The 26,166-nt window shown below is 35.5% G+C and overlaps 1 protein-coding gene across 2 annotated transcripts; it reads left to right on the top strand.

The window, feature by feature from the left end:
- Window positions 1-4: 4 nt before the first annotated feature.
- Window positions 5-24,676, top strand: DEPDC1 (DEP domain containing 1). Of its 2 annotated transcripts, XM_082615924.1 has the most exons (12): window positions 5-199; window positions 1,977-2,242; window positions 5,505-5,661; window positions 6,090-6,208; window positions 6,628-6,758; window positions 8,059-8,106; window positions 10,574-10,714; window positions 12,034-12,885; window positions 13,332-13,504; window positions 15,398-15,574; window positions 23,179-23,364; window positions 24,051-24,676. In XM_082615924.1, the coding sequence occupies exons 1-12, from the start codon at window positions 32-34 to the stop codon at window positions 24,189-24,191; spliced, it is 2,559 nt and encodes an 852-aa protein (XP_082472050.1). In that variant the 5' UTR covers window positions 5-31; the 3' UTR covers window positions 24,192-24,676. The 2 variants fall into 2 exon arrangements, with proteins under 2 accessions (XP_082472050.1, XP_082472051.1); XM_082615925.1 differs by lacking the exon at window positions 12,034-12,885 and having other exon boundaries at window positions 9-199; window positions 24,051-24,669.
- The last annotated feature ends 1,490 nt before the right edge of the window (window positions 24,677-26,166 follow it).

Genomic DNA, 26,166 nt, shown 5'->3' with positions numbered 1-26,166 from the left:
ATCAGCGCAGCCCTCTGAGGTATTCAAATCGATGGCGGGGCCGACGGTTGTGTGGGACTGCGCTGCCGCCGGCGTCTCGGGGGCTGAGTGTCGCCTTCCACCGCCATGCCGGGCACCGGGCGCTGACAGACCTTCGGGCCTGGTGGGCGGAATGGAGAATCAGGGTGTGCCTCCCGGGCCTTATCGGGCCACCAGGCTGGTAAGACCGCGCATGAACGAGACTGGCCAGCCGGGATGATGGCCGCTTTTACGTGAGAACGTTTGTAGCTTTCCCTCGGGCGGAGGGATAATTCCCAGAACCTCTTGCGTGGCTGAAGAGGAGAATGAGGGGAGTTCACGGGAATCGCGGCCCCTTGCAGGACACGCCTGTCCCCTCCTTTGCTCCGGGCTCCCCGGGTGGGCGCATCGGACTCAGCTTCTGAAGCGACCCCTGTTCTTGGTGCTGTCGGCGTCCCCTGGAATGTCTTGGAATATTCTGAGTTTAGCCGCTCCCCACGCCTGATTTTCTACCCGCATAAGGATTCGAGAAGAGTTTTGAGTTCCAGTGCTTTGTAGGGTCAGACTGGGGACAAGCCCGATTGTTTGTGACAGCTTCGTTTTGCCGGTCCTGTAGAATTTAATGCAGGATGTACCGACTGAATGCCACTCAGTAACAGCTATTTCATAACTAAGAATATTTTAAGTACCCATCAGGAACCACTGTTGGTAGTCACTGGATTTGTACTTGCATAGAGTGTCTTGTGTATTTGCATCATCAATCCAAGAGGATACTGTGCCACTGGTTATGTGACATTAGGAGAGTCACTTCTGTGAGCTTCAGTTTCCACCTTGGTAAACTAGAGCTAATGATACATGCCCAGGCTAAGAGATGTCCCAGAGTAGACATACTGTATGTGAAAGTGTGCTGTGATCTGTAGAATAACAGACAACTTATTCTCTGGATAAATTGCAGCTCAATATAAGTTTCTTGAATAATATATGAAATGTGGAAGTGTGGAAAGAAAAGAATACAGTTATTGTGTTTTCAGCCCTTAAATTCTGCGTTGTGATGTTGGGACCACATAGGCTAGATAAGTGGTAGCATAGCGAGTAGTAGCATAGTTGGGGTTACAAATCAGATTTCTTAACCTCTAATGTAAGATTTTTTAATTAAAAAGTTATATGTTTATTCTATACCACTCCTCTTAGACCTACCACGAACCCAAAAGTTAGGGTAATTTGAAAACAGCTTTGGAAAGTGTGAGTATCTTTTGAAAATGTAGATATATCACAGCGTCATTTAAAAACAGTAGACTTAAAACTTAATTTACCGCATCTGTTCTATGTAAATTATTGGGATCTTCACTAGTAAATATACTAAAGGTATATTAATACTTTAATACTAAAGGTATTTTACCAGTAAAACTATTGCCTGCCAAGAGTTTTGTTTTGCCTGCATAGTTAGTTGTGAGTGCAGGTTCTAGAGTCAACCCAATGCCTGGGTTTTAGCTGTGTGACCTTGGTCAAATTATTAAATATCTCTGTGCTTCATATTCCTTATCTGAAAATGGGATAGTAATAGTACCTATTCATAGAATTGTGAGAATTAAAGTGAAATAATGAGTGTAATGCATAGTGTCTGACACAAATGCTACTATCATATTATTAATATTAGTTGAGGTTAAAGAAACAGGAAGAAACAGGAATAAATGCTTTCTCTGTTGAGGACTAAAGGCAGTTTCACTGTAGTTCTCCATTATTCCTAGGTTTCCTAAATAAGCCAACCAGCTAGTGAAGTGCTTTTAGTCAAAAACTATTACATAAAAATATTATTACAACACTAGAATTAATAAAAAGAAATCAGTATGAGATGTAAAATTTTCTTTAGCACAAATAAGACAAGTGATTTCTTCATGAATTTTAATGATTTAATAAGATGTGAATGAGAGAATTTTCTTTGTCTAATTAAAAAAAAATTTTTTTCTTTCCATTTGCAGTGGAATGAAGTTACCACATCTTTTCGAGCAGGAATGCCTCTAAGGAAACACAGGCAACACTTTAAAAAATATGGCAATTGTTTTACAGCAGGAGAAGCAATAGACTGGCTTTATGACCTATTAAGAAATAATAGCAATTTTGGTCCTGAAGTTACAAGGCAACAGACTATCCAGCTACTGAGAAAATTTCTTAAGAACCATGTCATTGAAGATATCAAAGGCAAATGGGGATCAGAAAATCTTGATGACAACAGTCAGCTATTCAGGTACTAAACAAAGAAATAACTGCAAAACTGAATTACTTAACAATGAAGTTTCACTCCACTTCTAATACTTTTACTAAAACAGCAGGCTTTTCAGGGGAAGTAATATTTTCTGTAGAAAACTTACTGCTCTTAGTCCAATTAAAACCATTTAAAACTTAAAGTTAGTTAAAGGTTATTGCTGCACAATTCAAACTTATAATAAAATAAGGAGTTGGGAGGAAAGAATGAGATAGTGTCGCTTTTACATATTCTGAAATCTCTGTAACATGTCAAGGACAGAACATTATCAACCTTTAGTTTCATAGATTTAAGAATTACAAGACAAGTTCTCACAGGTCCTTACCTTCAAGTGATATGTAATCTATATAATCTAAGAACACATGTGATGAAAGAAATAATAGCAAACTTTATATAATAACTAACAAAAGAAATATACTACAGGTTGAAGAGATTATTAAGAATTTATCATGTACCAGAAGCCCTACTTTATGAGTTACATGTTTTCTTTATTTAATCCCTAGAATAGCTCAGCAAGGAAGGTATTAACTCCTTCTTACAGGTGAAGAGCCTGAGACCATGCTTCAACAAATTTTATTCCCTTGGTCTGAAATATGTTCATGTACACATTCATCAGACTAGTAAACACGTTTCTTCTCATGTCAGCTGTATTGTAGCCTTTGTGGGGCCTTTCTGACTCCCTTGGGCCAGCATAATTGATTTTTCTCTCTTGTACCCGGAGTTCTTGATTATATATCCCTTAAATTAGGTCTTTGGATTCTAATACCCATGGGGTTTTTTTGTTTGTTTGTTTGTTTGTTTTTGCGGTGCGCGGGCCTCTCACTGTTGTGGCCTCTCCCGTTGCGGAGCACAGGCTCCGGATGCGCAGGCTCAGCGACCATGGCTCACGGGCCCAGCCGCTCCACGGCATCTGGGATCTTCCCAGACCAGGGCACGAACCCGTGTCCCCTGCATCGGCAGGTGGACTCTCAACCACTGTGCCACCAGGGAAGCCCCCCATGTTTTTTTACTCTACAAAATTAGTATTTTTCAAATGAAATGTAGAAATTGATTTTTGCCTATGTGTCAAAGATGACTTATGTCATACAAGTAAACTGCAATAACAAGCATATGAATATCTTGTATAACACCCTACAAATCTTTCCTCTCTCCACTACTTGTCAGTCACCTTTTGAGTTCCTTTGCTGCTGCTCATCCTTTAGCTTTTACTGTCCTCAAGGTCCTAGGCTTGTCTACCCTTCACCTCTCTCTCTGGGCAATCTCATACCATGTCTCCACTTACTTTTCTTATGACTTTCAAACCTCCAACCCAAATACCTCTCCTGAGCTTTAGGCCCACTTTTGCCTATTAAACAGGCACTTCAAGTATAGTATATGGAAAATCACTAACATCTCTTAACCTAAATTCTGACCTCTTATATCCATATCTGAATGAATGGCACAGTCTTCACTGTAGTTGCCCTCATTCTTTCCCTTCTCTCCTTTAAATATGATGTAGTTATCAAACCATGTCTATCGTGCTGCCTCAGTATTCTCTGATCTGTCTACTTCTCTTAATGAATGTTCTTTTCGTGAGACTACTATTCTCTCTTACCTGGAATTCTGCATAACTCTTCAACTAGTCTGTCTACCTCTAGTGCTTTTATAGTGGTAACAAAACTATGACGTAGTTAAAAATAAAGTATAACAAAAATGTGTAAGAACTTACTGGAGAAAATTATCAAATTGTACTTAAAGTAATAAGTGGAGAAGGATATTCTGTTCATGAATGAGAAGACTTAGTGTCATAAATAAGTCACTTCTTCCCAAATTGATGTATAGATTCAGTGCATCTTCATTCAAAACCCCTACATAATTTTTTGTAGGATTTAACAAGCAGATTTTAGAGTTCATTTGATAATGTAAAGTCCAAGTCAATTTTGAGGAACAGTGAGGGGAGAATTGCCTTACCTGATTATCTGGGCTTAATTACATTTAAATTAAGACCATTAAGTGCTGAGAATATAAACCCTTACATATAAAGAAACTTGGTGTGAGTTATACATGAATTAAATACCTAAATATGAAAATAAAACTCTTCTGAAAGAATATAAGAAACTATGTTTAGGACAGAGTAATAAGAAAAAAACTTCCGAGGTGACTAAAAACTTATGCATAAACTTGATGTATGTTAAAAGATACCATAGAGATATTGTTTATGTATACTTATTTAAAGTATGAAAACATGAACAAGAAGGAAATACACTAACTATAGGTTAATGATTTCCCTTAGGAAGAGAGAAATAGAATTAGCAAAGAATTTCTTTCATTTATAAAAAAGATAATGGGGCTTCCCCGGTGGTTCAGTGGTTAAGAATCCACCTGCCAGTGCAGGGGACACAGGTTCGAGCCCTGGTCCAGGAAGATCCCACATGCCGCAGAGCAGCCAAGCCCATGTGCCACAACTACTGAGCTTGCGCTCTAGAGCCGGTGAGCCACAACTACTGAGCCCACATGCCACAACTACTAAAGCCCACGTGCCTAGAACCCGTGCTCTACAACAAGAGAAGCCACTGCAATGAGAAGGCTGGGCACCCCAACGAAGAGTAGCCCCCGCTCGCCACAACTAGAGAAAGTCCACGTGCAGCAACAAAGACCCAATGTAGCCATTAAATAATTAATTAATTAATTAAATTTAAAAAATAATATTTTTTTAAAAAATTTAATTTAAAAAATTTAAAAAAGATAATGAAGTCTTGGTAAAATGTTAATAGTTGCATTGGTTGATGGTTACCTATGTGGATGTTGTTTTATATTATTTTCTGTACTTTTTTGTATCTTTGAAATATTTTATATTGAATTGAAGGGAGGAAAAGCATTATAATCAAAAGGAGCAAGAGTTCTGGAAATTTTACAATTACAAAGGGTAGAAAATATATACAAATTAGATAACTAAAGAGAGAAATTTAGAAAATGTAACATTCTAGAACCATTTATTATGTAAGTGATACCTCTCCAAAAGAATTGATCCTAATAATAACCCTGATTTATATAGGAATAAAGTTAAAATACATACAGTTTACTAAAGAAAGCAGGAAACTATTAAAACTTTTTAAAAGGTTAAATGGGAAAATTAATTTATATAGAAGATTCATTCCTTGGTAATGTAAATAAATCCAGTTTTTTTAGTTATTTTTAAGATAAATGGCACTAAAAGTTTGTTTATGATCTCACATTATTTAATTGCATATTATTCTTAAACCAGATTTCCTGCAAATTCTCCACTTAAAACTCTTCCACGAAGGCATCCAGAATTGAGAAAAAACAGAATAGAGAACTTTTCCAAAGATAAAGATAGTATTTTTAAATTACGAAACTTATCTCGGAGAACTCCTAAAAAGCATGGATTACATTTCTCTCAGGTAAAACATCCTTTTTACTAGTTACTAGTTTAAATATAATTACTGCATGCTTAATAATAGAATCATTAAAAGTGAATGATTAATATTTGAAGCCAATACTTATAATCTCTTAACTAGATTATATTTTAAAAATGTATGTGTAAATTTGTTTGGATAATAAAAACGATAATAAAAATGGTATTGAGACATACTTGAAATAGTATTTGTATAATTTAAGCATATTTTGTTTTAAATTAATTTGAGGGTAGTGGAGGCAGCTGCAAAACCAAAAGCTCTATTACCATATATTGCATTATTTCTTCAGGTGACACCTTACAGCTCCACAATGGGCTGATGCTAATAGAATTACTAAATATTAGAAGTGGTGTCAGTTCATTATCTCCAAAATGTGAGCATACCATATTAAACCAAAGTAATTCTTTTTTCAGGAAAATGCAGAGAAAATTAACTGTGAAATAATCAATGAAGATCAAGAGAACTCCGTTGATAATAAAGAAATAAGCCAGAAAGATGTTGAAGAAGCTTGGAGATATGTTATTCTGATCTAGTAAGCTATAACTAAGCTATAACCAAGTTCCTGAGGTGTTTAGAATGTTAATTTGATATTTTCATCAAGATATGCAGTTGAAGAAGAACAGATTAATTTGCAAAGCTTAGAATTTAACCTGTATATGTGTTTCTTAATAAATATTCTTGCGATAGTTCTGGTACAATAGAAGTAGAATGTTTTCAATAGAATTTGCTTTTTCTTTGACTCAAAGTTGTAGCTCTAGTTTGGGGTCTATATTGGAATCTTGCAAGGTTATTAAGATACTTTAAAGTAGATACTAATATAAGTCTTAGAGGTTGATTTAAGAGAAATATTCCAAAAACTTTGTTTGTTTTCCATTCAAACTCTTTCATATTTGTATTCTATTCCACTTATTTTATGGAGGAAAAAAAGTTTGTATTCTTTCTCCTATTTAGCCTGCAAACAATTTTAGGTGTGTCATCCCTAGAAGAAGTCATAAATCCCAAACAAGTAATTCCTCAATGTATAATGTACAACATGACCAATACAAGTAAGCATGGAGTAGTTATACTGCAAGACAAATCAGGTTGGTATCAATAAAAGAAGTTGGAATCATTTTAAACATGCTAACAAAGGTTGCAGCTATTGTGGGGATAAAGAGAGACCAAAATGTAGAAAGTAGAATACTTCAGTTGAGAGAACGTCAGGGAGACTACTGTTTTATCAGAGGCGCTTTAGTAATCATAGTGGACTAATTTTTAAATGAATATTATTCACACTTATTTTAGCTCTTAAGGTGGATTCCTGAATGATTTTTTTTTAATGACAGGGTTAAGCATCCAAAAGATATGCAAACATAATTAAAACTATTGATTAATCACATTTTATTGAGGACCTATAATGTGCCAGACACTGTGCTGAAGATTAGTGATGAACAAGAGAGAAATGGTCCATGCCTTCCTGGAGCTTACATGAGAAGTTATATACAAATTTAAAGGGGTCAAGACATACATGCAAAACAAAAGTCACACTCTATAAAATAAGTCAAAACTCTCAAGAACAGTATTCTAAAGAACACTGGCTTTGTGTTATATATATGTTTATATAATGTATTGATTTCAGATATAAGATAGGAAAATCGGGGAAATAATTTAAGCCAGATGTATTGGAAAGCTTATAGGAAATGTATTAATAAATTTACTGAAAATGTTGGCTCATTTTTTAATAATCAGTTGCTGTCTGTAGAATTAATTGACATGCATTACTTTGAGTTTCTTTTTGTGGGCAAGAACTTTGAGGGTTTAATTGTAGGAGCAAAAAAGTAAATGTTAAAACTTAAGAACTATGTTGTGTATGCTTGTAGCTTTGGACCAGTTGTATCTTTCATTACCTAAAATAACTTGATTATATGCTCTCCATCTAAGCTTTCTATTCTTTATAACTATTAACTTTTCAAGTCAAATATATGTGTGGTTTTTGTGTTTGTGTCAAAAAACTGCTACACTTATGTGTCATGTTTCATATAGTGGCAATTGAAAGATTTTAAGCAAGCCTCACTGTGAAAGTACCTTAATATTCAAATATAGCTTGTTTCAATCATAAGTCTCACTCAAATCAGTAATATTCAAATAGCATAGCTAACTTTTTAAACTTGTATTGTAAAATACTGTCTTGGCCCTATGTCTTATTAAATATGTAATCATTTTTAATCCTGCTGGTACACATACATGTGTGTGTGTGTGTGTATATATATATATATATATATATATATATATATATACACACACACACACACGTATGTATAATTATATAATATAATAAGTGTGAAGTTTTAAATATACTATCATCATAATTGTATGATTGAACACTATTAATTTTTTGTGTAGATGACCTTCCTCACTGGGTATTATCTGCCATGAAGTGCCTCGCAAATTGTAAGTTAAACAAACTGTGTGTGTGTGTGTATTATATTGATAATATTTAATAAGAACCAAGGAATTATTTTTAATAATTTATAAAGTCCTGATAAAATTAAATTATATTATTTCTGTTGATGTTTAAATGAAGATCTAGTAGAACTGATTACACTTCTTTGCATGTGGAATTTGTTATAGAGCCCTTAACTTTTTCTACGCAGATAGTGATTCTATAATCCAAGCCTGTCATTTATGACTTAGTTCTCATAAATCATCAAATCATAGGCTAGAGGATCTCAGAGGATTTTTAGGTATAATCTACATCAATTGCCTTAGTGAGTCCAGAGAGTTCAAATAGCAACTTCTAAGTAAAGCAGCTTGTAAGTTGAAAGTTTCAATCAGAAATGAAGTCTTATAAAACCCACTTCAGTCCTCTTGCCATTGTACACGGCTTCAACATTTGGTGTTTCATGACATGCTTCTACTCCATAGGGTATATTAATGGGACTTTTATGTTTATGAAAAAAAATGGTCTGTCACTAATCAGATCATTTTTTAGCATTTCATTCTTCAAGCTTTTTCCACGGTGAGTTTTATAATTTAAGACCCTAGTTCAAGTATAAAACCCTAATTGCTCTCGAAAATCAGTTTTTAAAATGTGCAGAGGTGTATGCTTCTAAATCATCAAAAGTTAAATTATATTTTAATAATTTTGTTACAAAAGTATTTTTCTACTTTTTATAAAATTAGTATTTTAGTAATGTTCAGGATAAGTATATATTCCCTTGTCGTCCACTGGGTGTCAATATGACAAAATAACAGGATAAATAGCAATAAGTAAATAATATTAGTTATAGAAAAAATTTATCAAATCAAGGTAAAAATCTTGATCAGAAGCTAAAGATTTTTGAGATTCTCTTTCTACCTTCTCGCTACATAACTGTCCTTCTCTCTCATACCTTGACTCATGATTAGCAACTCAGATAGCATACTTCCAGGGATTTCTCTGATGCCCCATCTTTAGGGATTTGTTTCTTTTTCTTCTCAGTCCACGTTATACATAAATGATACCAAGATATAGCTTACTAAATTCCAGTTTAACAACAATATGTCTAGCCAGAAGCAATATTAAAACTTTTACTTAACTTGTTTGTTATTTAATCCCCCACCGTAATCTTGTGACATACAGGAATCAAAGATCAGTATACTGTTCATAATTTTTTTCTAGAAGAGAAAACTAAGGCTTAGAAGGTCTTTATTTCTGATACATAAGGAGCTATGTATTCAAACCTAGATTCTCTAACTGTAAATTCTGTGTTTTTAATTCCAGTAAAGTATTTTCTATCTTAGAAAACTTTTAATGATTATCCAATTTTTTATTTTACATATTAAGAATATTTCTTATATCCTCCTCAGAAAAATTGTCTATTTGTTCCACATAAAATCCTTATTAGCCTTTAAGCTATTAAGTGCGTGTATGTGTGTTAACTTGAAAGATAACATAGTATCTCTCAAATCTGAGTGCATATCACAGTCACTAGAGAAACTCAGCAAATATTCAGATTCAGTCAATTCAGTATGTCAGGATTTTTTTTTTTTTTTTTTAAATCACGTCTCAGAAGATTCTTATAGCAAGATGCCCAGCTCAGTGTTAGGAAACTACTTAATTAGTGAACCAGAAGCAAACATTTCTAGATCAGTAATTCCTAGCTCCATAGGAATTCTGATAGATTCTGGACTGTTTAGAGGAGATTATATATACTTTTAATAGGTACACTGGATGATTCTGATTAAGTAGTCCATGGACCACACTTTAAATGCTATTAAACCTCAAGATCCTGTGACTTGCTCTCACTTTATACTGCTCTAAGTTCTAATTTTAGCTTTGCCACCAAACCTCTTCTACCTTGAGCAAGTTGCTCTGAGCTTCAGTTTCCTCACCTGTAACATAAGATCAGAATTTATTTCTGAGGAAGATACTAATGAGTAGACATGATTATTTCAATAATGTTAACCTAATGGAACAGCGATGTAAAGATATTATTTAAACTCATTCAGGGTATGCTTCACGTCAGGCAAAATTTAATCACAAAAATGTAAATTTACAAAACACAATTTGAAAGAATTATTTGCAAATCCAAATAATCTTTGCTTTATAAAATGAATTGTGATAAAATCCCATTAAAATAAACTGTCCTGATGCTTTTAAAATATATTTCAAATTTTGCTTTATATACAATTTTTCAGTCATATAAATATTAAAATTAAACAAAATGCTAATAGTTGCAGTGATTTCTAATGAAAACATGGTGAGAAGGAATGAGATATGCACAACCCTTTAAATTTTTAAATTGTGACAATTTGTTAAACATAACTCCTTCATGAAATAAGTATATGTTTTATGCTTTTTATAAGTATCTTTAAAAATTATATTTAAAATGAAATATATTTCACCTTTTTTTTTTAATTTTTTGCCTCTACTTAGGGCCAAGAAGTAATGATATGAATAATCCAACTTATGTTGGATTTGAACGAGATGTATTCAGAACAATTGCAGATTATTTTCTAGATCTCCCTGAACCTCTACTTACCTTTGAATATTATGAATTATTTGTGAACATTTTGGGTATGTATAGATTTTTATTTATTATTTAAATTTATTTTATTAGTTTCCAAGGCCCCCATAATTTAAAAGATCTAAAAGTATAGGTAAATAAGAAGGTGGCAGGCTATAAATTATTTTAAAGTTCAGGAATACTCTGGTTGTTGCTATGTTGTTTTCCAGTAATTCAAGTATACCATTCCAACACCAATTCTCTACACCAATACATGTCTTACAATTCAGTTCATTTCTGACACTTACTACCCAGAGTTAACCCAGACCCCCAAAAGTTGAGGACAAAGTCTTTCAGCTCTGATACTAACTACCCAGTGCTAGCTCAGACCCCAGAGATCAAGGGCTCAGTTCCACAACGCTGCCCTCACTTCATGCACCAGCTGCAAATGAGGTCCTCAGGTTTACTGACATTTCTGCCTGGCTAACTACCAAGTTAGGGGTTCCCACAACCCCCTGAAGTTTAATAATTCACTGTAACTGCTCACAGAACTCTGGAAAGTGCTTTACTTAATGATTACCAGTTTATTATAAAGGATACAAGTCAGGAACAGCCAAATGGAAGAGATATATAGGGCAAGGAATGGGGGTAAGTGTTGTGCAGAGCTTCTGTGTTCTCTCCAGGAATGTCATCCCCCCAAGCGTGTCCATGTATTCACCAACTGGTAAGCTCCCATAACTGTTGTTTCAGAGTTTTAATTGAGGTTTCATTACATAGGCATGGTTGATTGAATTATTGCTTATTGTTGACTAAGTCTGACCTCCACCAACCACCACTACCCCACCACCCCCTCCAGGGAGGTCTGAGGTAAGGCTAAAAGTTCCAACCTTCCAAGAAGGGCTAAGCCTAAGTCACCTCATTAGCATAAACTGAGGCTAGCTCTAATAGGCTCATTGTGAATAACAAAAGACTCCTGTCACTCTGGAAATTCCATGGGTTTTAGGAGTTCTATACCAGGTACCAGAAACAAAAACTATATATATGTTTTATTAAACTACAGTTGTCTTATAATTAAGAATTTTCTAATACTTGTAGACTGAAAGTAGATATTTTTTCACGTATTTGACTGAATCCATTTAATTAGATTGTTGAAATAAATTTTAAAGTTATTTTCATCACAAGTTGGAAAACCTCGAGTCTTGCACTTTGTAACTGAATGTTGCATGTGTCCTATTTAAGTGGCTTCTGAATTAAGCAACTGCTATTTGTACTATACTAACAATATGTACTAGAGTGATGCTTTGTTTTTTTTAACGTTACTCTTGTTTTTGTTTTATTTTTGTCCACTGTCATACAGTTGCATCTTAATTTTTGTTTCATTTCCTGGTAGTTGTTTGTGGCTACGTCACAGTTTCAGATAGACCCAGTGGGATACATAAAATCCAAGATGATCCACAGTCTTCAAAAATCCTTCACTTAAACAGTCTGAATTCCTTCAAATCAACTGAGTGTCTTCTTCTCAGTCTGCTTCATAAAGACAAAAACAAAGAAGAATCAGATACTACTGAGAGACTGCAGATAAGTGATCAAGGATTTCAAGAAAACTATGCTAAGAAAATGCAGCTAGTTAATTTAAAAAACAGAAGAGCCAGTGTTAATGACATAATGGGAGGAAGTTGTCATAATTTAATAGGCTTAAGTAGTATGCATGTTCTATCCTCTAGCATCAAACCAAGGTGTTATTCATTAGAAGGAATTGTAGATTTACCAGGGAGTTCAAGTAAAGAGGTCTCCAGTGTCTTCCATCAATCTGTTCTGAACATAAAAGGACAAAATAATAAACAATTTTTAGAGTCTGAGACCAAACAGGAATCCCTAATGCATCTTCGTTCAGAGGAAAGTATTCAAAAGCCACTCTGTGTTGGTTTTAAAAGAACCTCTACTTTGACCGTTCAAGACCAAGAGGAGTTATGTAATGGAAAGTGCAAGTCAAAACAGCTTTGTAGATCTCAGAGTTTACTTTTAAGAAGTAGTACAAGAAGGAATAGTTATATTAATATGCCAGTGGCTGAAATTATCATGAAACCAAATCTTGGACAAGGCAGCACAAATGTGCAAACAGCTATGGAAGGTGAACTCGGAGAGTCTAGTACCACAGTCAATAAAAGACTCTGCAAAAGTACAATAGAACTTTCAGAAAACTCTTTACCTCCAGCTTCCTCTATGTTGACTGGCACACAAAGTAAGGTTGATGCTTTCAATGCATGTAATGTTAACTTTTAGTGTTTACTAACACTGTTTCACTTACCTGGCTTTTCTTATCTGAAATTGCTTTACTTTTTCCCTCCAGAAGGAAAGTTTCATATTGTAAAAGACTTATCATGGCATAACCAAGATTTATTCTACTTACCTAAAGCACGCCTTTTCTTTCCCTTAAATTGCACTTATTCTGAGTCACTTTATTTGTAATAAGTGAAGGATTTTCAATCCTTCATAATCCAATGGGTTATGAAGAAAATAATGAGTATCTTAACCATGCTTTTGAAGAATGTGGAAATTTCTGGTAATAGTCAAAAGAAACGAAATATTAAAATATTATTTTGCCTTCTTTATATAACTATATGCTGGTAGTATGAAAGCAGCTAGTGTCATTGATGATTTTTTTCTGGGGGGTAATTTGCCTTCTAGGTTTGCTACAACCTCATTTAGAGAGAGTTGCCATCGATGCACTACAGTTGTGTTGTTTGTTACTTCCCCCACCAAATCGTAGACGGCTTCAACTTTTAATGCGCATGATTTCGCGAATGAGTCAAAATGTTGATATGCCCCAACTTCATGATGCAATGGGTACAAGATCACTGGTAAGTTGATTTCTTAAGGAAAGAATAAGTCCAGTTCATAAACTGCACCCCCCGCCCTGAAAAAAGAAAGAAAGAAAGAAGACCAAACCATCTAAGCATACTACTCAAGTGATGTCATGGTCTTGAAATCCTAGATTCTTGAGTTTAAAAAAAGGCTCTTGAAAGTCTAACCTTTCCTAGCAGCAGAATACTGGTGCATTAATCCTTTGTGCCCAGTCTTTTATACTTTCACATCTTGATCTTTACCTAAGGACTTTGCCTATTCACTCACACTATATCACTTCATAGTGGTTAACTGTCAGACCATATTACATTGCCTTGTGCCAATTCTGTTTGGTGGGGAAGGAAGAGGAGATGTAGGCACTGTTGAAAGCCGAAGGGCACTATAACCTTGTGAAATAAAGAATTAATGGGAAATTCATGTGTAGTAAGTCAAAGTGTTTCAGATATTGTAGTAGTGGGAAAGTTGTATTTGATGTGTTATGTGAATTAGGATAGCTTGTCATTGTGGGCAGGAAGTTGGGAGAGGTACTGTGAAGCAGTCTTAGGCTCCATATGAAGATGAGGGAAAAGAGGCATTTATATGCAGATATTGACTGGAAATGAACTCTTGAAATAGTATCTCTAATATCTCTTTCCCTCCCTCTCTTTATCTCTCTCTTCCTCTCTCTCTCTCTCTCTCTCTCTCTCTCTCTCTCTCTCTCTGTCTATAAAGAGCTGCCACTTCCTCAGAGCGCAGCTTCAATTTACAGAATGTTCTTGTAGCAAGGAATCTGTAGCTAAGCTCCGTTCTTCCACTTATTAAGGACAGTTTTTTAATAAAATGACATACCTAATGTAAAGAGGAAGAATTATTCTTAAGTAATTGTGGCATCATTAAAAAGCATAGGGAAGTTTGTAGGAAAAGATATTTAGAGAGATATGAGTAGGAAGGAGGTAATTTTGATTTTACACTTTTTGAGATTGAGGTTATAGAACATCCAAGTGAAATTTATCCTACAGACAATGTTGGAAACATGAACCTGGTGAAGAAATATTAGGGCAGAAAGTATATTTTTTGGAAAAGTGGTAGTTGAGGCTATGGGAGTAAATGAGTTCAACAAAGCTGAGAAAAAAAAGAATAAAAGCTGAGGACTGAGCATTGGAAGAAGATAGGAAAACCTGCAGGCATGTAGGAATAAGACCAAAAATATTTCAATTCAATAAATATGCTTACCATCTATTATGTGCAAAATATTTAAAATACAATTCTGATATTCAAATTATTTTAGAATGAGGTGTGTGAGTGTTTATGTCTGCGTGTGTACATGTGTGTCTCTTATATTTGGTGGGTTATATGGACATGAATGAGAGTAAATTAGTTTTGAAACACAAAATTTACCCCAGGATTTGAAGATTGTCGTGATGGAATTGAAAAATACAATGTGTTAATTGTTTTTAAAGACTAATAGAATAGCATTAAAAACTGTTTTCCAGTTTCAAAAGATAAATGGTGCCAACCTTGTAACCACTTGTGTTTATACATTCTCCTAGTCTGTGCTTTTATGGGGTTAATTTAATAAGTCACTGTTCTCTAACAGTCTTTAAGCACCATATTTATATGGTATTAATGGAACCTATGGTGTTTAGTGATAAAATTGAGACAAAACTGAAGAAAAAGCTAAGCCTTCTGTAATCATTTGGAATTTATATTAAGGAAATACTTAACAAGTACTATAAAAAATTTGGCATTTTATTCTTTCTAGTGTAATAAGTTATTGTCCTCATTCTGTAAGCTGAAGTCTGCTTATCACTTTATCTCAATCCTTTAGCATAATACTACCTATAAATAACTGGTATTCTAATTTCTATAAAACCTTAAGTTTTTAAATTCACATCTTTTAATGTTTCTAGATGATACATACTTTTTCTCGGTGTGTGTTACGCTGTGCTGAAGAAGTAGATCTTGATGAGCTTCTTGCTGCACGATTAGTTTCTTTCTTGATGGACCATCAACAGGAAATTCTCCAAGTACCCTCTTACCTACAGACTGCAGTGGAGAAACATCTTGACTACTTAAGAAAGGGCCATGTATGTATTCTAAGTCTTAAAATTCTCTGCATTAGTCAGTTGCAAGTGGCAAACTCATCTGAAACTAGCCTAATCAGAAAGGGAGACTTTATCAGCTCACATAAATAACCTCCAAAAGTCAGGAATGTAGACAGAATATGGAGATTCAAATAGCAATAGGATTGTTTCCATCCCTTCATCACTTATTTCCATTTCTGTCCCATATTTGAAAAACGGCTCCTTCACATGATTGGATATGGCTGATTAAAGCTCTTGAGTCATAGACTTATATTTGCAATCCAAAGGGAAAAAAAAACATTCCTCACCTCCAACTTGAAAAGTTAATGGTATGGACTCAGAGTGGCTAAATCTAGATTAAATGCACATTCTTTAGGTGGTTGAGGGTGAGTGGGTTGAAGAGAGGGCCCATTATCTGAGTGGCTCTACATAGATTAGAGAAGAATCTGTTCTTCACGAAAGGTAAGGATAGTTGGAGTAGAATGGGAAGGAACTTTTATAAGGAGAGAAGGAATCTAAGCAGCCAAAAACAACAGATGTCTGCTATATTCAGTCCTTGGCTGCCCAACAAATATATTCATGTTTCTTCCTATACATACTATTCTAATATTGCCATGACTTACTGTAATTATAACTATCCCCTACAATTCTTTCTCTTGTCTACAGATTTTTTTTTTTTCCTAGAGCAGGTCCTAATTGGTCATCAATTTTATACACATCAGTGTATACATATCAATCCCAATCGCCCAATTCATCACACCACCACTCCCACTCCCCCACCACTTTCCCCCCATTGTGTCCATACATTTGTCCTCTACATCTGTGTCTCAATTTCTGCCCTGAAAACTGGTTCATCTGTACCATTTTTCTAGGTTCCACATACATGTGCTAACATACGATATTTGTTTTTCTCTTTCTGACTTACTTCACTCTGTATGACACTCTCTAGATCCATCCACATCTCTACAAATGGCCCAGTTCCATTCCTTTTTATGGCTGACTAATGTTCCATTTTATATATGTACCACATCTTCTTTATCCATTCATCTGTCGATGGGCATTTACGTTGCTTCCATGACCTGGTTATTGTAAATACTGCTGCAGTGAACATTGGGGTGCATGTCTCTTTTTGAATTATGGTTATCTCTGGGTATATGCCCAGTAGTGGGATTGCTGGATCATATGGTAATTCAGTTTTTAATTTTTTAAGGAACCTCCATACTGTTCTCCATAGTGGCTGTATCAATTTACATTCCCACTAACAGTGCAAGAGGGTTCCCTTTTCTCCACACCTTCTCCAGCACTTGTTCTTTGTAGATTTTCTGATGATGCCCATTCTAAATGTTGTGAGGTGATACCTCACTGTAGTTTTGATTTGCATTTCTCTAATAATTAGTGATGTTGAGCAGCTTTTCATGTGCTTCTTGGCCATCTGTATCTCTTCTTTGGAGAAATGTCTATTTAGGTCTTCTACCCATTTTTGGACTGGGTTGTTTGTTTTTTTAATATTGAGCTGCATGAGCTCTTTATATACTTTGGAGATTAATCCTTTGTCCGTTGATTCGTTTGCAAATATTTTCTCCCATTCTGAGGGTCGTCTTTTCGTCCTATTTATGGTTTCCTTTGCTGTGCAAAAGCTTTGAAGTTTCATTAGGTCCCATTTGTTTATTTTTGTTTTTATTTTCATTACTCTAGGAGGTGGATCAAAAAAGACCTTGCTGTGATTTATGTCAAAGAGTGTTCTTCCTATGTTTTCCTCTAAGAGTTTTATAGTGTCCAGTCCTACATTTAGGTCTCTAATTCATTTTGACTTTATTTTTGTGTATGGTATTAGGGAGTATTCTCATTGCATTCTTTTACATGTAGCTGTCCAGTTTTCCCAGCACCCCTTATTGAAGAGACTGTCTTTTCTCCATTGCATGTCCTTGCCTCCTTTGTCATAGATTAGTTGACCATATGTGCATGAGTTTATCTCTGGGCTTTCTACCTTGTTCCACTGATCTATGTTTCTGTTTTTGTGCCAGTACCATATTGTCTTGATTACTGTAGCTTTGCAGTATAGACTGAAGTCAGGGAGTCTGATTCCTCCAGCTCTGTTTTTTTCCCTCAAGACTGCTTTGGCTATTCATGGTCTTTTGTGTCTCCAAACAAATTTTAAGATTTTTTGTTCTAGTTCTGTAAAAAATACCATTGGTAATTTGATAGGGATTGCATTGAATCTGTAGATTGCTTTGGGTGATATAGTCATTTTCACAATATTGATTCTTCCAATCCAATAACATGCTATATCTCTCCATCTGTTGGTATCATCTTTAATTTCTTTCATCAGTATCTTATAGTTTTCTGCATACAGGTCTTTTGTCTCCCTGGGTAGGTTTATTCCTAGGTATTTTATTCTTTTTGTTGCAGTCGTAAATGGAAGTGTTTCCTTAATTTCTCTTTCAGATTTTTCATCATTACTGTATAGGAATGCAAGAGATTTCTGTGCATTAATTTTGTATCCTGCAACTTTACCAAATCCATTGATTAGCTCTAGTAGTTTTCTGGTGGCATCCTTAGGATTTTCTATGTATAGTATCATGTCATCTGCAAACAGTGACAGTTTTACTTCTTCTTTTCCAATCTGTATTCCTTTTATTTCTTTTTATTCTCTGATTGCCGTGGCTAGAACTTCCAAAACTATGTTGAATAATAGTGGCGATAGTGGACATCTTTGTCTTTTTCCTGATCTTAGAGGAAATGCTTTCATTTCATTTCATTGCGAATAATGTTTTCTGTGAGTTTGTCGTGTATGGGCTTTATTATGTTGAGGTAGGTTCCCTGTATGCCCACTTTCTGGAGAATTTTTATCATAAATACATGTTGAATTTTGTCAAAAGCTTTTTCTGCATCTATTGAGATGATCATATGGTTTTTATTCTTCAATTTGTTAATATGGTGTATCACATTGATTGATTTGTGTATATTGAAGAATCCTTGCATCCCTGGGATAAATCCCACTTGATCATGGTGTATGATCCTTTTAATGTGTTGTTGGATTCTGTTTGCTAGTATTTTGTTGAGGATTTTTGCAGCTATATTCATCAGTGATATTGGTCTGTAATTTTCTTTTTTTGTAGTATTTTTGTCTCATTTTGGTCTCCGGGTGATGGTGGCCTCATAGAATGAGTTTGGGAGTGTTCCTTCCTCCGAAATTTTTTGTAAGGGTTTGAGAAGGATGGGTGTTAGCTCTTCTCTAAATGTTTGATAGAATTCACCTGTGAAGCCATTTGGTCCTAGACTTTTGTTTGTTGGAAGATTTTTTTTTTAAATAAATTTATTTATTTATTTATTTATTTATGGCTGCTCTGGGTCTTAGTTGCTGCGCGCAGGCTTTCTCTAGTTGCGGTGAGCGGCAGCTACTCTTCGTTGCGGTGCGCGGCTTCTCAGCGTGGTGGCTTCTCTGGTTGCAGAGCACGGGCTCTAGGCGCGCGGACTTCAGTAGCTGTGGCTCGCAGGCTCTACAGCGCAGGCTCAGCAGTTGTAGCGCACAGGCTTAGTTGCTCTGCGGCATGTGGGATCTTCCCGGGCCAGGGCTCAAACCCACGTCCCCTGCACTGGCAGGCGGACTCCTAACCACTGCGCCACCAGGGAAGCCCTGTTGGAAGATTTTTAATCACAGTTTCAATTTCATTACTTGTGATTGGTCTGTTCATATTTTCTATTTCTTCCTGTTTCAGTCTTGGAAGGTTATACCTTTCTAAGAATTTGTCCGTTTCTTCCAGGTTGTCCATTTTATTGGCATAGAGTTGCTTGTAGTAGTCTCCTAGGATGCTTTTTACTTCTGCGGTGTCCATTGTAACTTCTCCTTTTTCATTTCTAATTTTATTGATGTGAGTCCTCTCTTTTTCTTGATGAGTCTGGCTAATGGTTTACCAATTTTGTTTATCTTCTCAAAGAACCAGCTTTTAGTTTTATTGATCCTTGCTATTGTTTTCTTTGTTTCTATTTCAATTATTTCTGCTCTGATATTTATGATTTCTTTCCTTCTGCTAACTTTGGCTTTTGTTTGTTCTTTCCCTACTTCCTTCAGGTGTAAGGTTAGATTGTTTATTTGAGATTTTTCTTGTTTCTTGAGGTAGGCTTGTATAGCTATAAACTTCCCTCTCAGAACTACTTTTGCTGCATCCCATACATTTTGGATCATCATGTATTCATTGTCATTTGTCTCTAGGTATTTTTTGATTTCCTCTTTGATTTCTTCAGTGATCTCTCGGTTATTTAGTAATGTAGTGTTTAGCCTCCATGTGTTTGTGTTTTTTACATTTTTTTCCCTATAATTCATTTGTAATCTCATAGCATTGTGGTCAGAAAAGATGCTTAATATGATTTCAGTTTTCTTAAATTTACTGTGGCCTGATTTGTGACCCAAGATGTGATCTATCCTAGAGAATGTTCCGTGTGCACTTGAGAAGAAAGTGTAATCTGCTGTTTCTGGATGGAATGTCCTATAAATATCAATTAAATCTATCTGGTCTATTGTGTCATTTAAACTTGTGTTTCCTTATTTGTTTTCTTTCTCTTTTTTTTTTTTTTTGTGGTATGCGGACCTCTCACTGTTGTGGCCTCTCCCGTTGCGGGAGCACAGGCTCCGGACGCGCAGTCTCAGCGGCCATCACTAACAGGCCCAGCCACTCTGCGGCATGTGGGATCTTCCCAGACCGGGGCACGAACCCATGTCCCCTGCATCGGCAGGCGGACTCTCAACCACTGTGCCACCAGGGAAGCCCTGTTTTCATTTTGGATGATCTGTCCATTGGTGTAAATGGGTTGTTTAAGTCCCCCACTATTATTGTGTTACTGTCGATTTCCTGTTTTATAGCTGTTAGCAGTTGCATTATGTATTAAGGTGCTCCTCTGTTGGGTGCATATATATTTAAAATTGTTATATCTTCTTCTTGGATTGATCCCTTGATCATTATGTAATGTCCTTCCTTGTCTCTTGTAACATTCTTTATTTTAAAGTTTATTTTATCTGATATGAGTATTGCTACTCCAGGTTTCCTTTGATTTCCATTGGCATGGAATATCTTTTTCCATCCCCTCACTTTCAGTCTGAATGTGTCCCTAGGTCTGAAGTGGGTCTCTTGTATACAGCATATAGATGGGTCTTGTTTTTGTATCCATTCAGCAAGCCTGTATCTTTTGGTTGGAGCATTTAATCCATTCACGTTTAAGGTAATTATTGATATGTATGTTCCTATGCCCATTTTCTTAATTGTCTTGGGTTTGTTTTTGTAGGTCCTTTTCTTCTCTTGTGTTTCCTACTTAGAGAAATTCCTTTACCATTTGTTGTACAGCTGGTTTGGTGGTGCTGAATTCTCTTAGCTTTTGCTTGTCTGTAAAGCTTTTGATTTCTCCATCAAATCTGAATGAGATCATTGCCACGTAGAGTAATCTTGGTTGTAGGTTCTTCCCTTTCATCACTTTAAGTATATCATGCCACTCCCTTCTGGCTTGTAGAGTTTCTGCTGAGAAATCAGCTGTTAACCTTATGGGAGTTCCCTTGTATGTTATTTGTCAGTTTTCCCTTGCTGCTTTCAGTAATTTTTCTTTGTCTTTAATTTTTGCCAGTTTGATTACTATGTGTCTCTGCATGTTTCTCCTTGGGTTTATCCTGTATGGGACTCTCTGTGCTTCCTGGACTTGGGTGGCTATTTCCTTTCCCATGTTAGGGAAGTTTTTGACTATGATCTCTTCAAGTATTTTCTCCGGTCCTTTCTCTCTCTCTTCTCCTTCTGGGGCCCCTATAATGTGAATGTTGTTGCGTTTAATGTTGTCCCAGAGGTCTCTTAGGCTGTCTTCATTATCTTTTCATTCTTTTTTCTTTATTCTGTTCCTCAGCAGTGAATTCCACCATTTTTTCTTCCGGGTCACTTATCCATTCTTCTTTCTCAGTTATTCTGCTATTGATTCCTTCTAGGGTAGTTTTCATTTCAGTTATTGTGTTGTTCATCTCTCTTTGTTTGTTCTTTAATTCTTCTAGGTCTTTTTTAAACATTTCTTGCATCTTCTCCATTTTTTCCTCCATTCTTTTTCTGAGGTCCTGGATCATCTTCACTACCATTATTCTGAATTATTTTCTGGAAGTTTGCCTAACTCCACCTCATTTAGTTGTTTTTCTGCAGTTTATCTTGTTCCTTCATCTGGTACATAGCCCTCTGCCTTTTCATCTTGTCTGTCTTTCTGTGAATGTGGTTTTTGTTCCACAGGCTGCAAGACTGTAGTTCTTCTTGCTTCTGCTGTCTACCCTCTGGTGGATGAGGCTATCTAAGAGGCTTGTGCAAGCTTCCTAATGGGGGGGGACTGGTGGTGGGTAGAGCTGACTGTTGCTCTGGTGGGCAGGGCTCAGTAAAACTTTAATCCGCTTGACTGCTGATGGGTGGGGCTGGGTTCCCTCCCTGTTGGTTGTTTGGCCTGAGGAGACCCAACACTGGAGCCTACCTGGGCTCTTTGGTGGGGCTAATGGCGGACTCTGGGAGGGCTCACGCCAAGGAGTACTTCCCAGAACTTCTGCTGCCAGTGTTCTTGTCCCCAGGGTGAGGCACAGCCACCACCCGCCTCTGCAGGAGACCCTACAACACTAGCAGTTAGGTCTGGTTCAGTCTCCCCTGGATTCACTGCTCCTTCCCCTGGGTCCCAATGTGCACACTACTTTGTGTGTGCCCTCCAAGAGTGGAGTCTCTGTTTCCCCCAGTCCTGTCAAAGTTCGGCAATCAAATCCCACTAGCCTTCAGAGTCTGATTCTCTAGGAATTCCTCCTCCCATTGCCAGACCCCCAGGTTGGGAACCTGACATGGGGCTCAGAACCTTCACTCCAGTGGGTAGACTTCTGTGGTATAAGTGTTCTCCAGTCTGTGAGTCACCCACCCAGCAGTTATGGGATTTGTTTTTACTGTGATTGCACCACTCCTACCTTCTCATTGTAGCTTCTCCTTTTTCTTTGGATGTGAGGTATCTTTTTTGGTGAGTTCCAGTGTCTTCCCGTCGATGATTGTCCAGCAGCTGGTTGTGATTCTGGTGTTCTTTCAAGAGGGAGTGAGAGCACGTCCTTCTACTCCGCCATCTTGGTTCCTAATCACCTTGTCTACAGACATTATGGGCCCTGCCCATGCTCTTACATCTCAAAAATAGTAGATGAACACTTTATTACCATTTCAAAACGTTAATGTTTTAGGATGAATTAAAATATCACTTCGTTAGTGTTTTGTAGTTAAAAGAATAAAATCCATGGTTATTGGTTCTAATGATGTTAGCTACCTTTATTTAATACTTGTGTGCTAAGCATTTTATATACATTATCTCATGTACATTCACATTTTACAGATGAGGAGACAGACCAAGACCAGTTTAAATAACTTGCTGATGGTTATAAAGCTTGTAGATTGTAGGGCTGGGATTGAGACCCTACTGACTTATTGCTACTCTGATGCATAATACAGTTTTCTTAAAGTGTTGAATGTTTTGTGGCAAAATAATAGGTATTAAAACCCATCAGAAGAACCCTTTACCAAATAGGAACATGACCAGAATAGATTTGACTGTATGTATCATTTTGTTCATTACAGATTAAAAATCCTGGAGATGGAGTGATTGCTCCTTTGCCAACGTATTCATACTGTAAACAAATTAGTGCTCAGGAGTTTGATGAACAAAAAGTTTCTACCTCTCAAGCTGCAGTTGCAGAACTTTTAGAGAATATTATTAAAAATAAGAGTTTGCCTATAAAGGAGAAAAGGAAAAAACTAAAACAGGTAAGAGAATGAACAAGTTTCAATCATAAATATTTTCTAATATGCTATTGCTGATTGTTATTTAATGACATTTAGAATCTAATTTCTCATTTTAGTATTTTGAATTTTAAATATCATATATGTAGGCTATGTATAACTACCTGCCTGGTTTTACTCTGTCCTGAAATTTTCATAATAACCATAATAACAGATACTCTCCTTTACTTCCAGTGTTTTATATTTAAAACATGCATTACCCTGGGAAAATAATTATAAACTTAGGACTATAATATGTAACTTTTAGTGACTCATCATTTAGAATTTTTAGCTCTACATCAAAACCCTGTAGCCACATGATTCTGGCAAGTCCAATTCCTGGTCTGAGACACTCAAAGAAGTATGAAATATACTAACTAGATCCTTGTGACCTTCATAGACTTTACCAATGAGAAGGAAGAACATCTGGAATTTAGGAGAATTAAGCAGAAGAGAATCCTAGATGTTAATGCTAACTGGAATCTAAGAAATATTACAGGGTACCTTTCATGTGTGAGAAAGTGGAGGGAGAAGCAAGGATAAAGTGAAAGGATGCTGATCTCTGTAATACATCTTTGAGACAGGCACTGAATCCTTATAAAATGTTGACCAGTGGCTTCAGCTCAGATAATAATGTTAAATACCCTCTAATTCCTCACCTCATTTTTAAGTTTCAGAAGGAATATCCCTTGATATATCAGAAAAGATTTCCAACCTCTGAAAGTGAAGCAGCACTTTTTGGTGACAAACCTACAATCAAGCAACCAATGCTAATTTTAAGAAAACCAAAGTTTCGTAGTTTAAGATACTAATTGAATTGAAAATTATGTAATACTTGTGGAACTTTGGTAAGTGAAGCCATATCTAAGAATTCAGCTACTAAAAAGGAAGTCTATTTATCAATAAGGTTTTTCTAAATAAAACATTATGTAGGGAAGTGCCAAAATAGTTTTTATCAATGTGAAACTGCTGAGAAACTAGTGAATCTCAATGGAGAGCAAGTGACGATAGGTGATACCAAATATTTTAATCAGAAATAATCTTTTGTTTTTTATACAACTATCTGGAAAAGCTATCATGATGTGTGCTAATGTTTCATTTACTTGAATTTTGAAAAATGACATTTGCTCTTCAAGATTAAGCTGTAATTTAAAAAAAAACAAAAAACAACAACTTATCTGCATGTGCTCATGGATGTTAGCTTAAAGAACTAGTTGTTTAGGATTACTTTTGTTTCTAAGTGTAAGAATGTGAAGAATATTTGAAAATTCAGTGAATTAATTTTCAACTGCTAAATATTGCACTCATATATTCTTTTGCTACTTTTTATCTATTTATATATATATGTGGTTTTAAAATATGAGTATATATTATAAGACTTTGGTTTGCCTTAAACATTTACCCTAACTGCTTCAGTCATTCATTTTTTCAATAAATATCTTTTGCATTCTTATCTTCATGAATCTACTAGAATATAAAGATATGAAAGAAGTATAAGGCAATCACGTATTCATTTAAAAGATATTTACTTAGCAACTGCTATGTGCCTTTCATTCTTCAAGATGTGGAGGGAAAATGATGAATAAAACAGAAAACCTCTTCTCTAAAGTATTTGCTTTCTAATCAAGGGAGATATACCTACCAGATATTTAAAAAAACAATACATCCCCTGAAATCAAGTCATGAGGATTCATTCAACTGAAGACTAGCCTTTTTAATTATGCAACAGTTCCCTAAGCTAGTGTTTTCCAAATTGTTGCATATTAGAATCACCTGGAGAATTTTAAAATAATACATGCTCAGGCCCTACCTTATACTGACTAAATCAAAATTTTAAGGGATGGCATATAGGCCTCAGTATTTTTTAAACTCTCTAGGTGATACCAATATTCAGCCACCTTTGAGAATCAGTGCCCTAAATACTTTTTATAAATAAAATGTCAAGCTGGTTTCACACTGGCTTTATTATTTCATTGGAAGAAAATGCCAAGTGTAAATCCCTCTCATCTTAATAGAAGGTTCTACAAATTTCTGCTTGGCTAACTGTGTACAAACTTGAAGCAGCGTTTCTTCCACATTTTTCTGAAGATTATTTAATATCTATTTGGTAAGTGTAAAGATATACATAATGCCTGGGATGTAATAGACACTTATTGTTCAATGACTGTTTTGATTTTTCAGTGTAAAGTCGTACTGTAAAATAACCATGTTCCATTTGAAATTAATATTTTTACTAAAAATATGGACAGAAAATAACTATATCTTTTGCCCAGAAACCTTAGCTATAAAAATATTGAAGCAAATTAGAATTCTTCCCAAGGTGTTTGTATACTAGAAGTTTTCCTGTTTAAAGGTATGTAATAATGTGAATTATGTTGCATATTGAGATAAAAACTGTTGTGGGTTTTATAACAATTTAATTTTGTATTTATTGATTGATATTAAATATATAAATATTATAAAGACATAGTAAACTTTGATCTCCCTTAGTGTGCATGCAATTGAGGTTACAAAATACATGATGTAACACTTTAATAATGTGAACTCTGGAGTCAGATTTGAATCCTACTGTGCTGTTTACTGTGTAACCTGAGACAGGTTATTTAACTTCTCTAAATCCCAGTTTTCTTATCTGTACAATAAAGATTATAATAGTACCTGTCCTTTAGGATTGTTGTGAGTATTAAATAGAATAATTTGTGAGAAGTTTTTAGCACAGTGTCTAGCATAGAATAGGCACTCTATTAAATGTTATAAATTAATACTAGAAACACCTAGAATTATAAC

The sequence above is a fragment of the Mesoplodon mirus genome (genome assembly GCF_964341445.2).
Source record: "Mesoplodon mirus genome assembly, chromosome: 3".
Lineage (NCBI taxonomy): Eukaryota > Metazoa > Chordata > Mammalia > Artiodactyla > Ziphiidae > Mesoplodon > Mesoplodon mirus.
This window is presented reverse-complemented; position numbering and strand designations above follow the sequence as displayed.

Coding starts and splice junctions, on each gene's coding strand:
- DEPDC1 (XM_082615924.1), top strand. CDS start 32: ATGGCGGGGCCGACGGTTGTGTGGGACTGCGCTGCCGCCGGCGTCTCG. Junction 2,243..5,504: donor GACAACAGTCAGCTATTCAG/GTACTAAACAAA, acceptor TTCTTAAACCAG/ATTTCCTGCAAATTCTCCAC. Junction 23,365..24,050: donor AAAGGAAAAAACTAAAACAG/GTAAGAGAATGA, acceptor CTCATTTTTAAG/TTTCAGAAGGAATATCCCTT.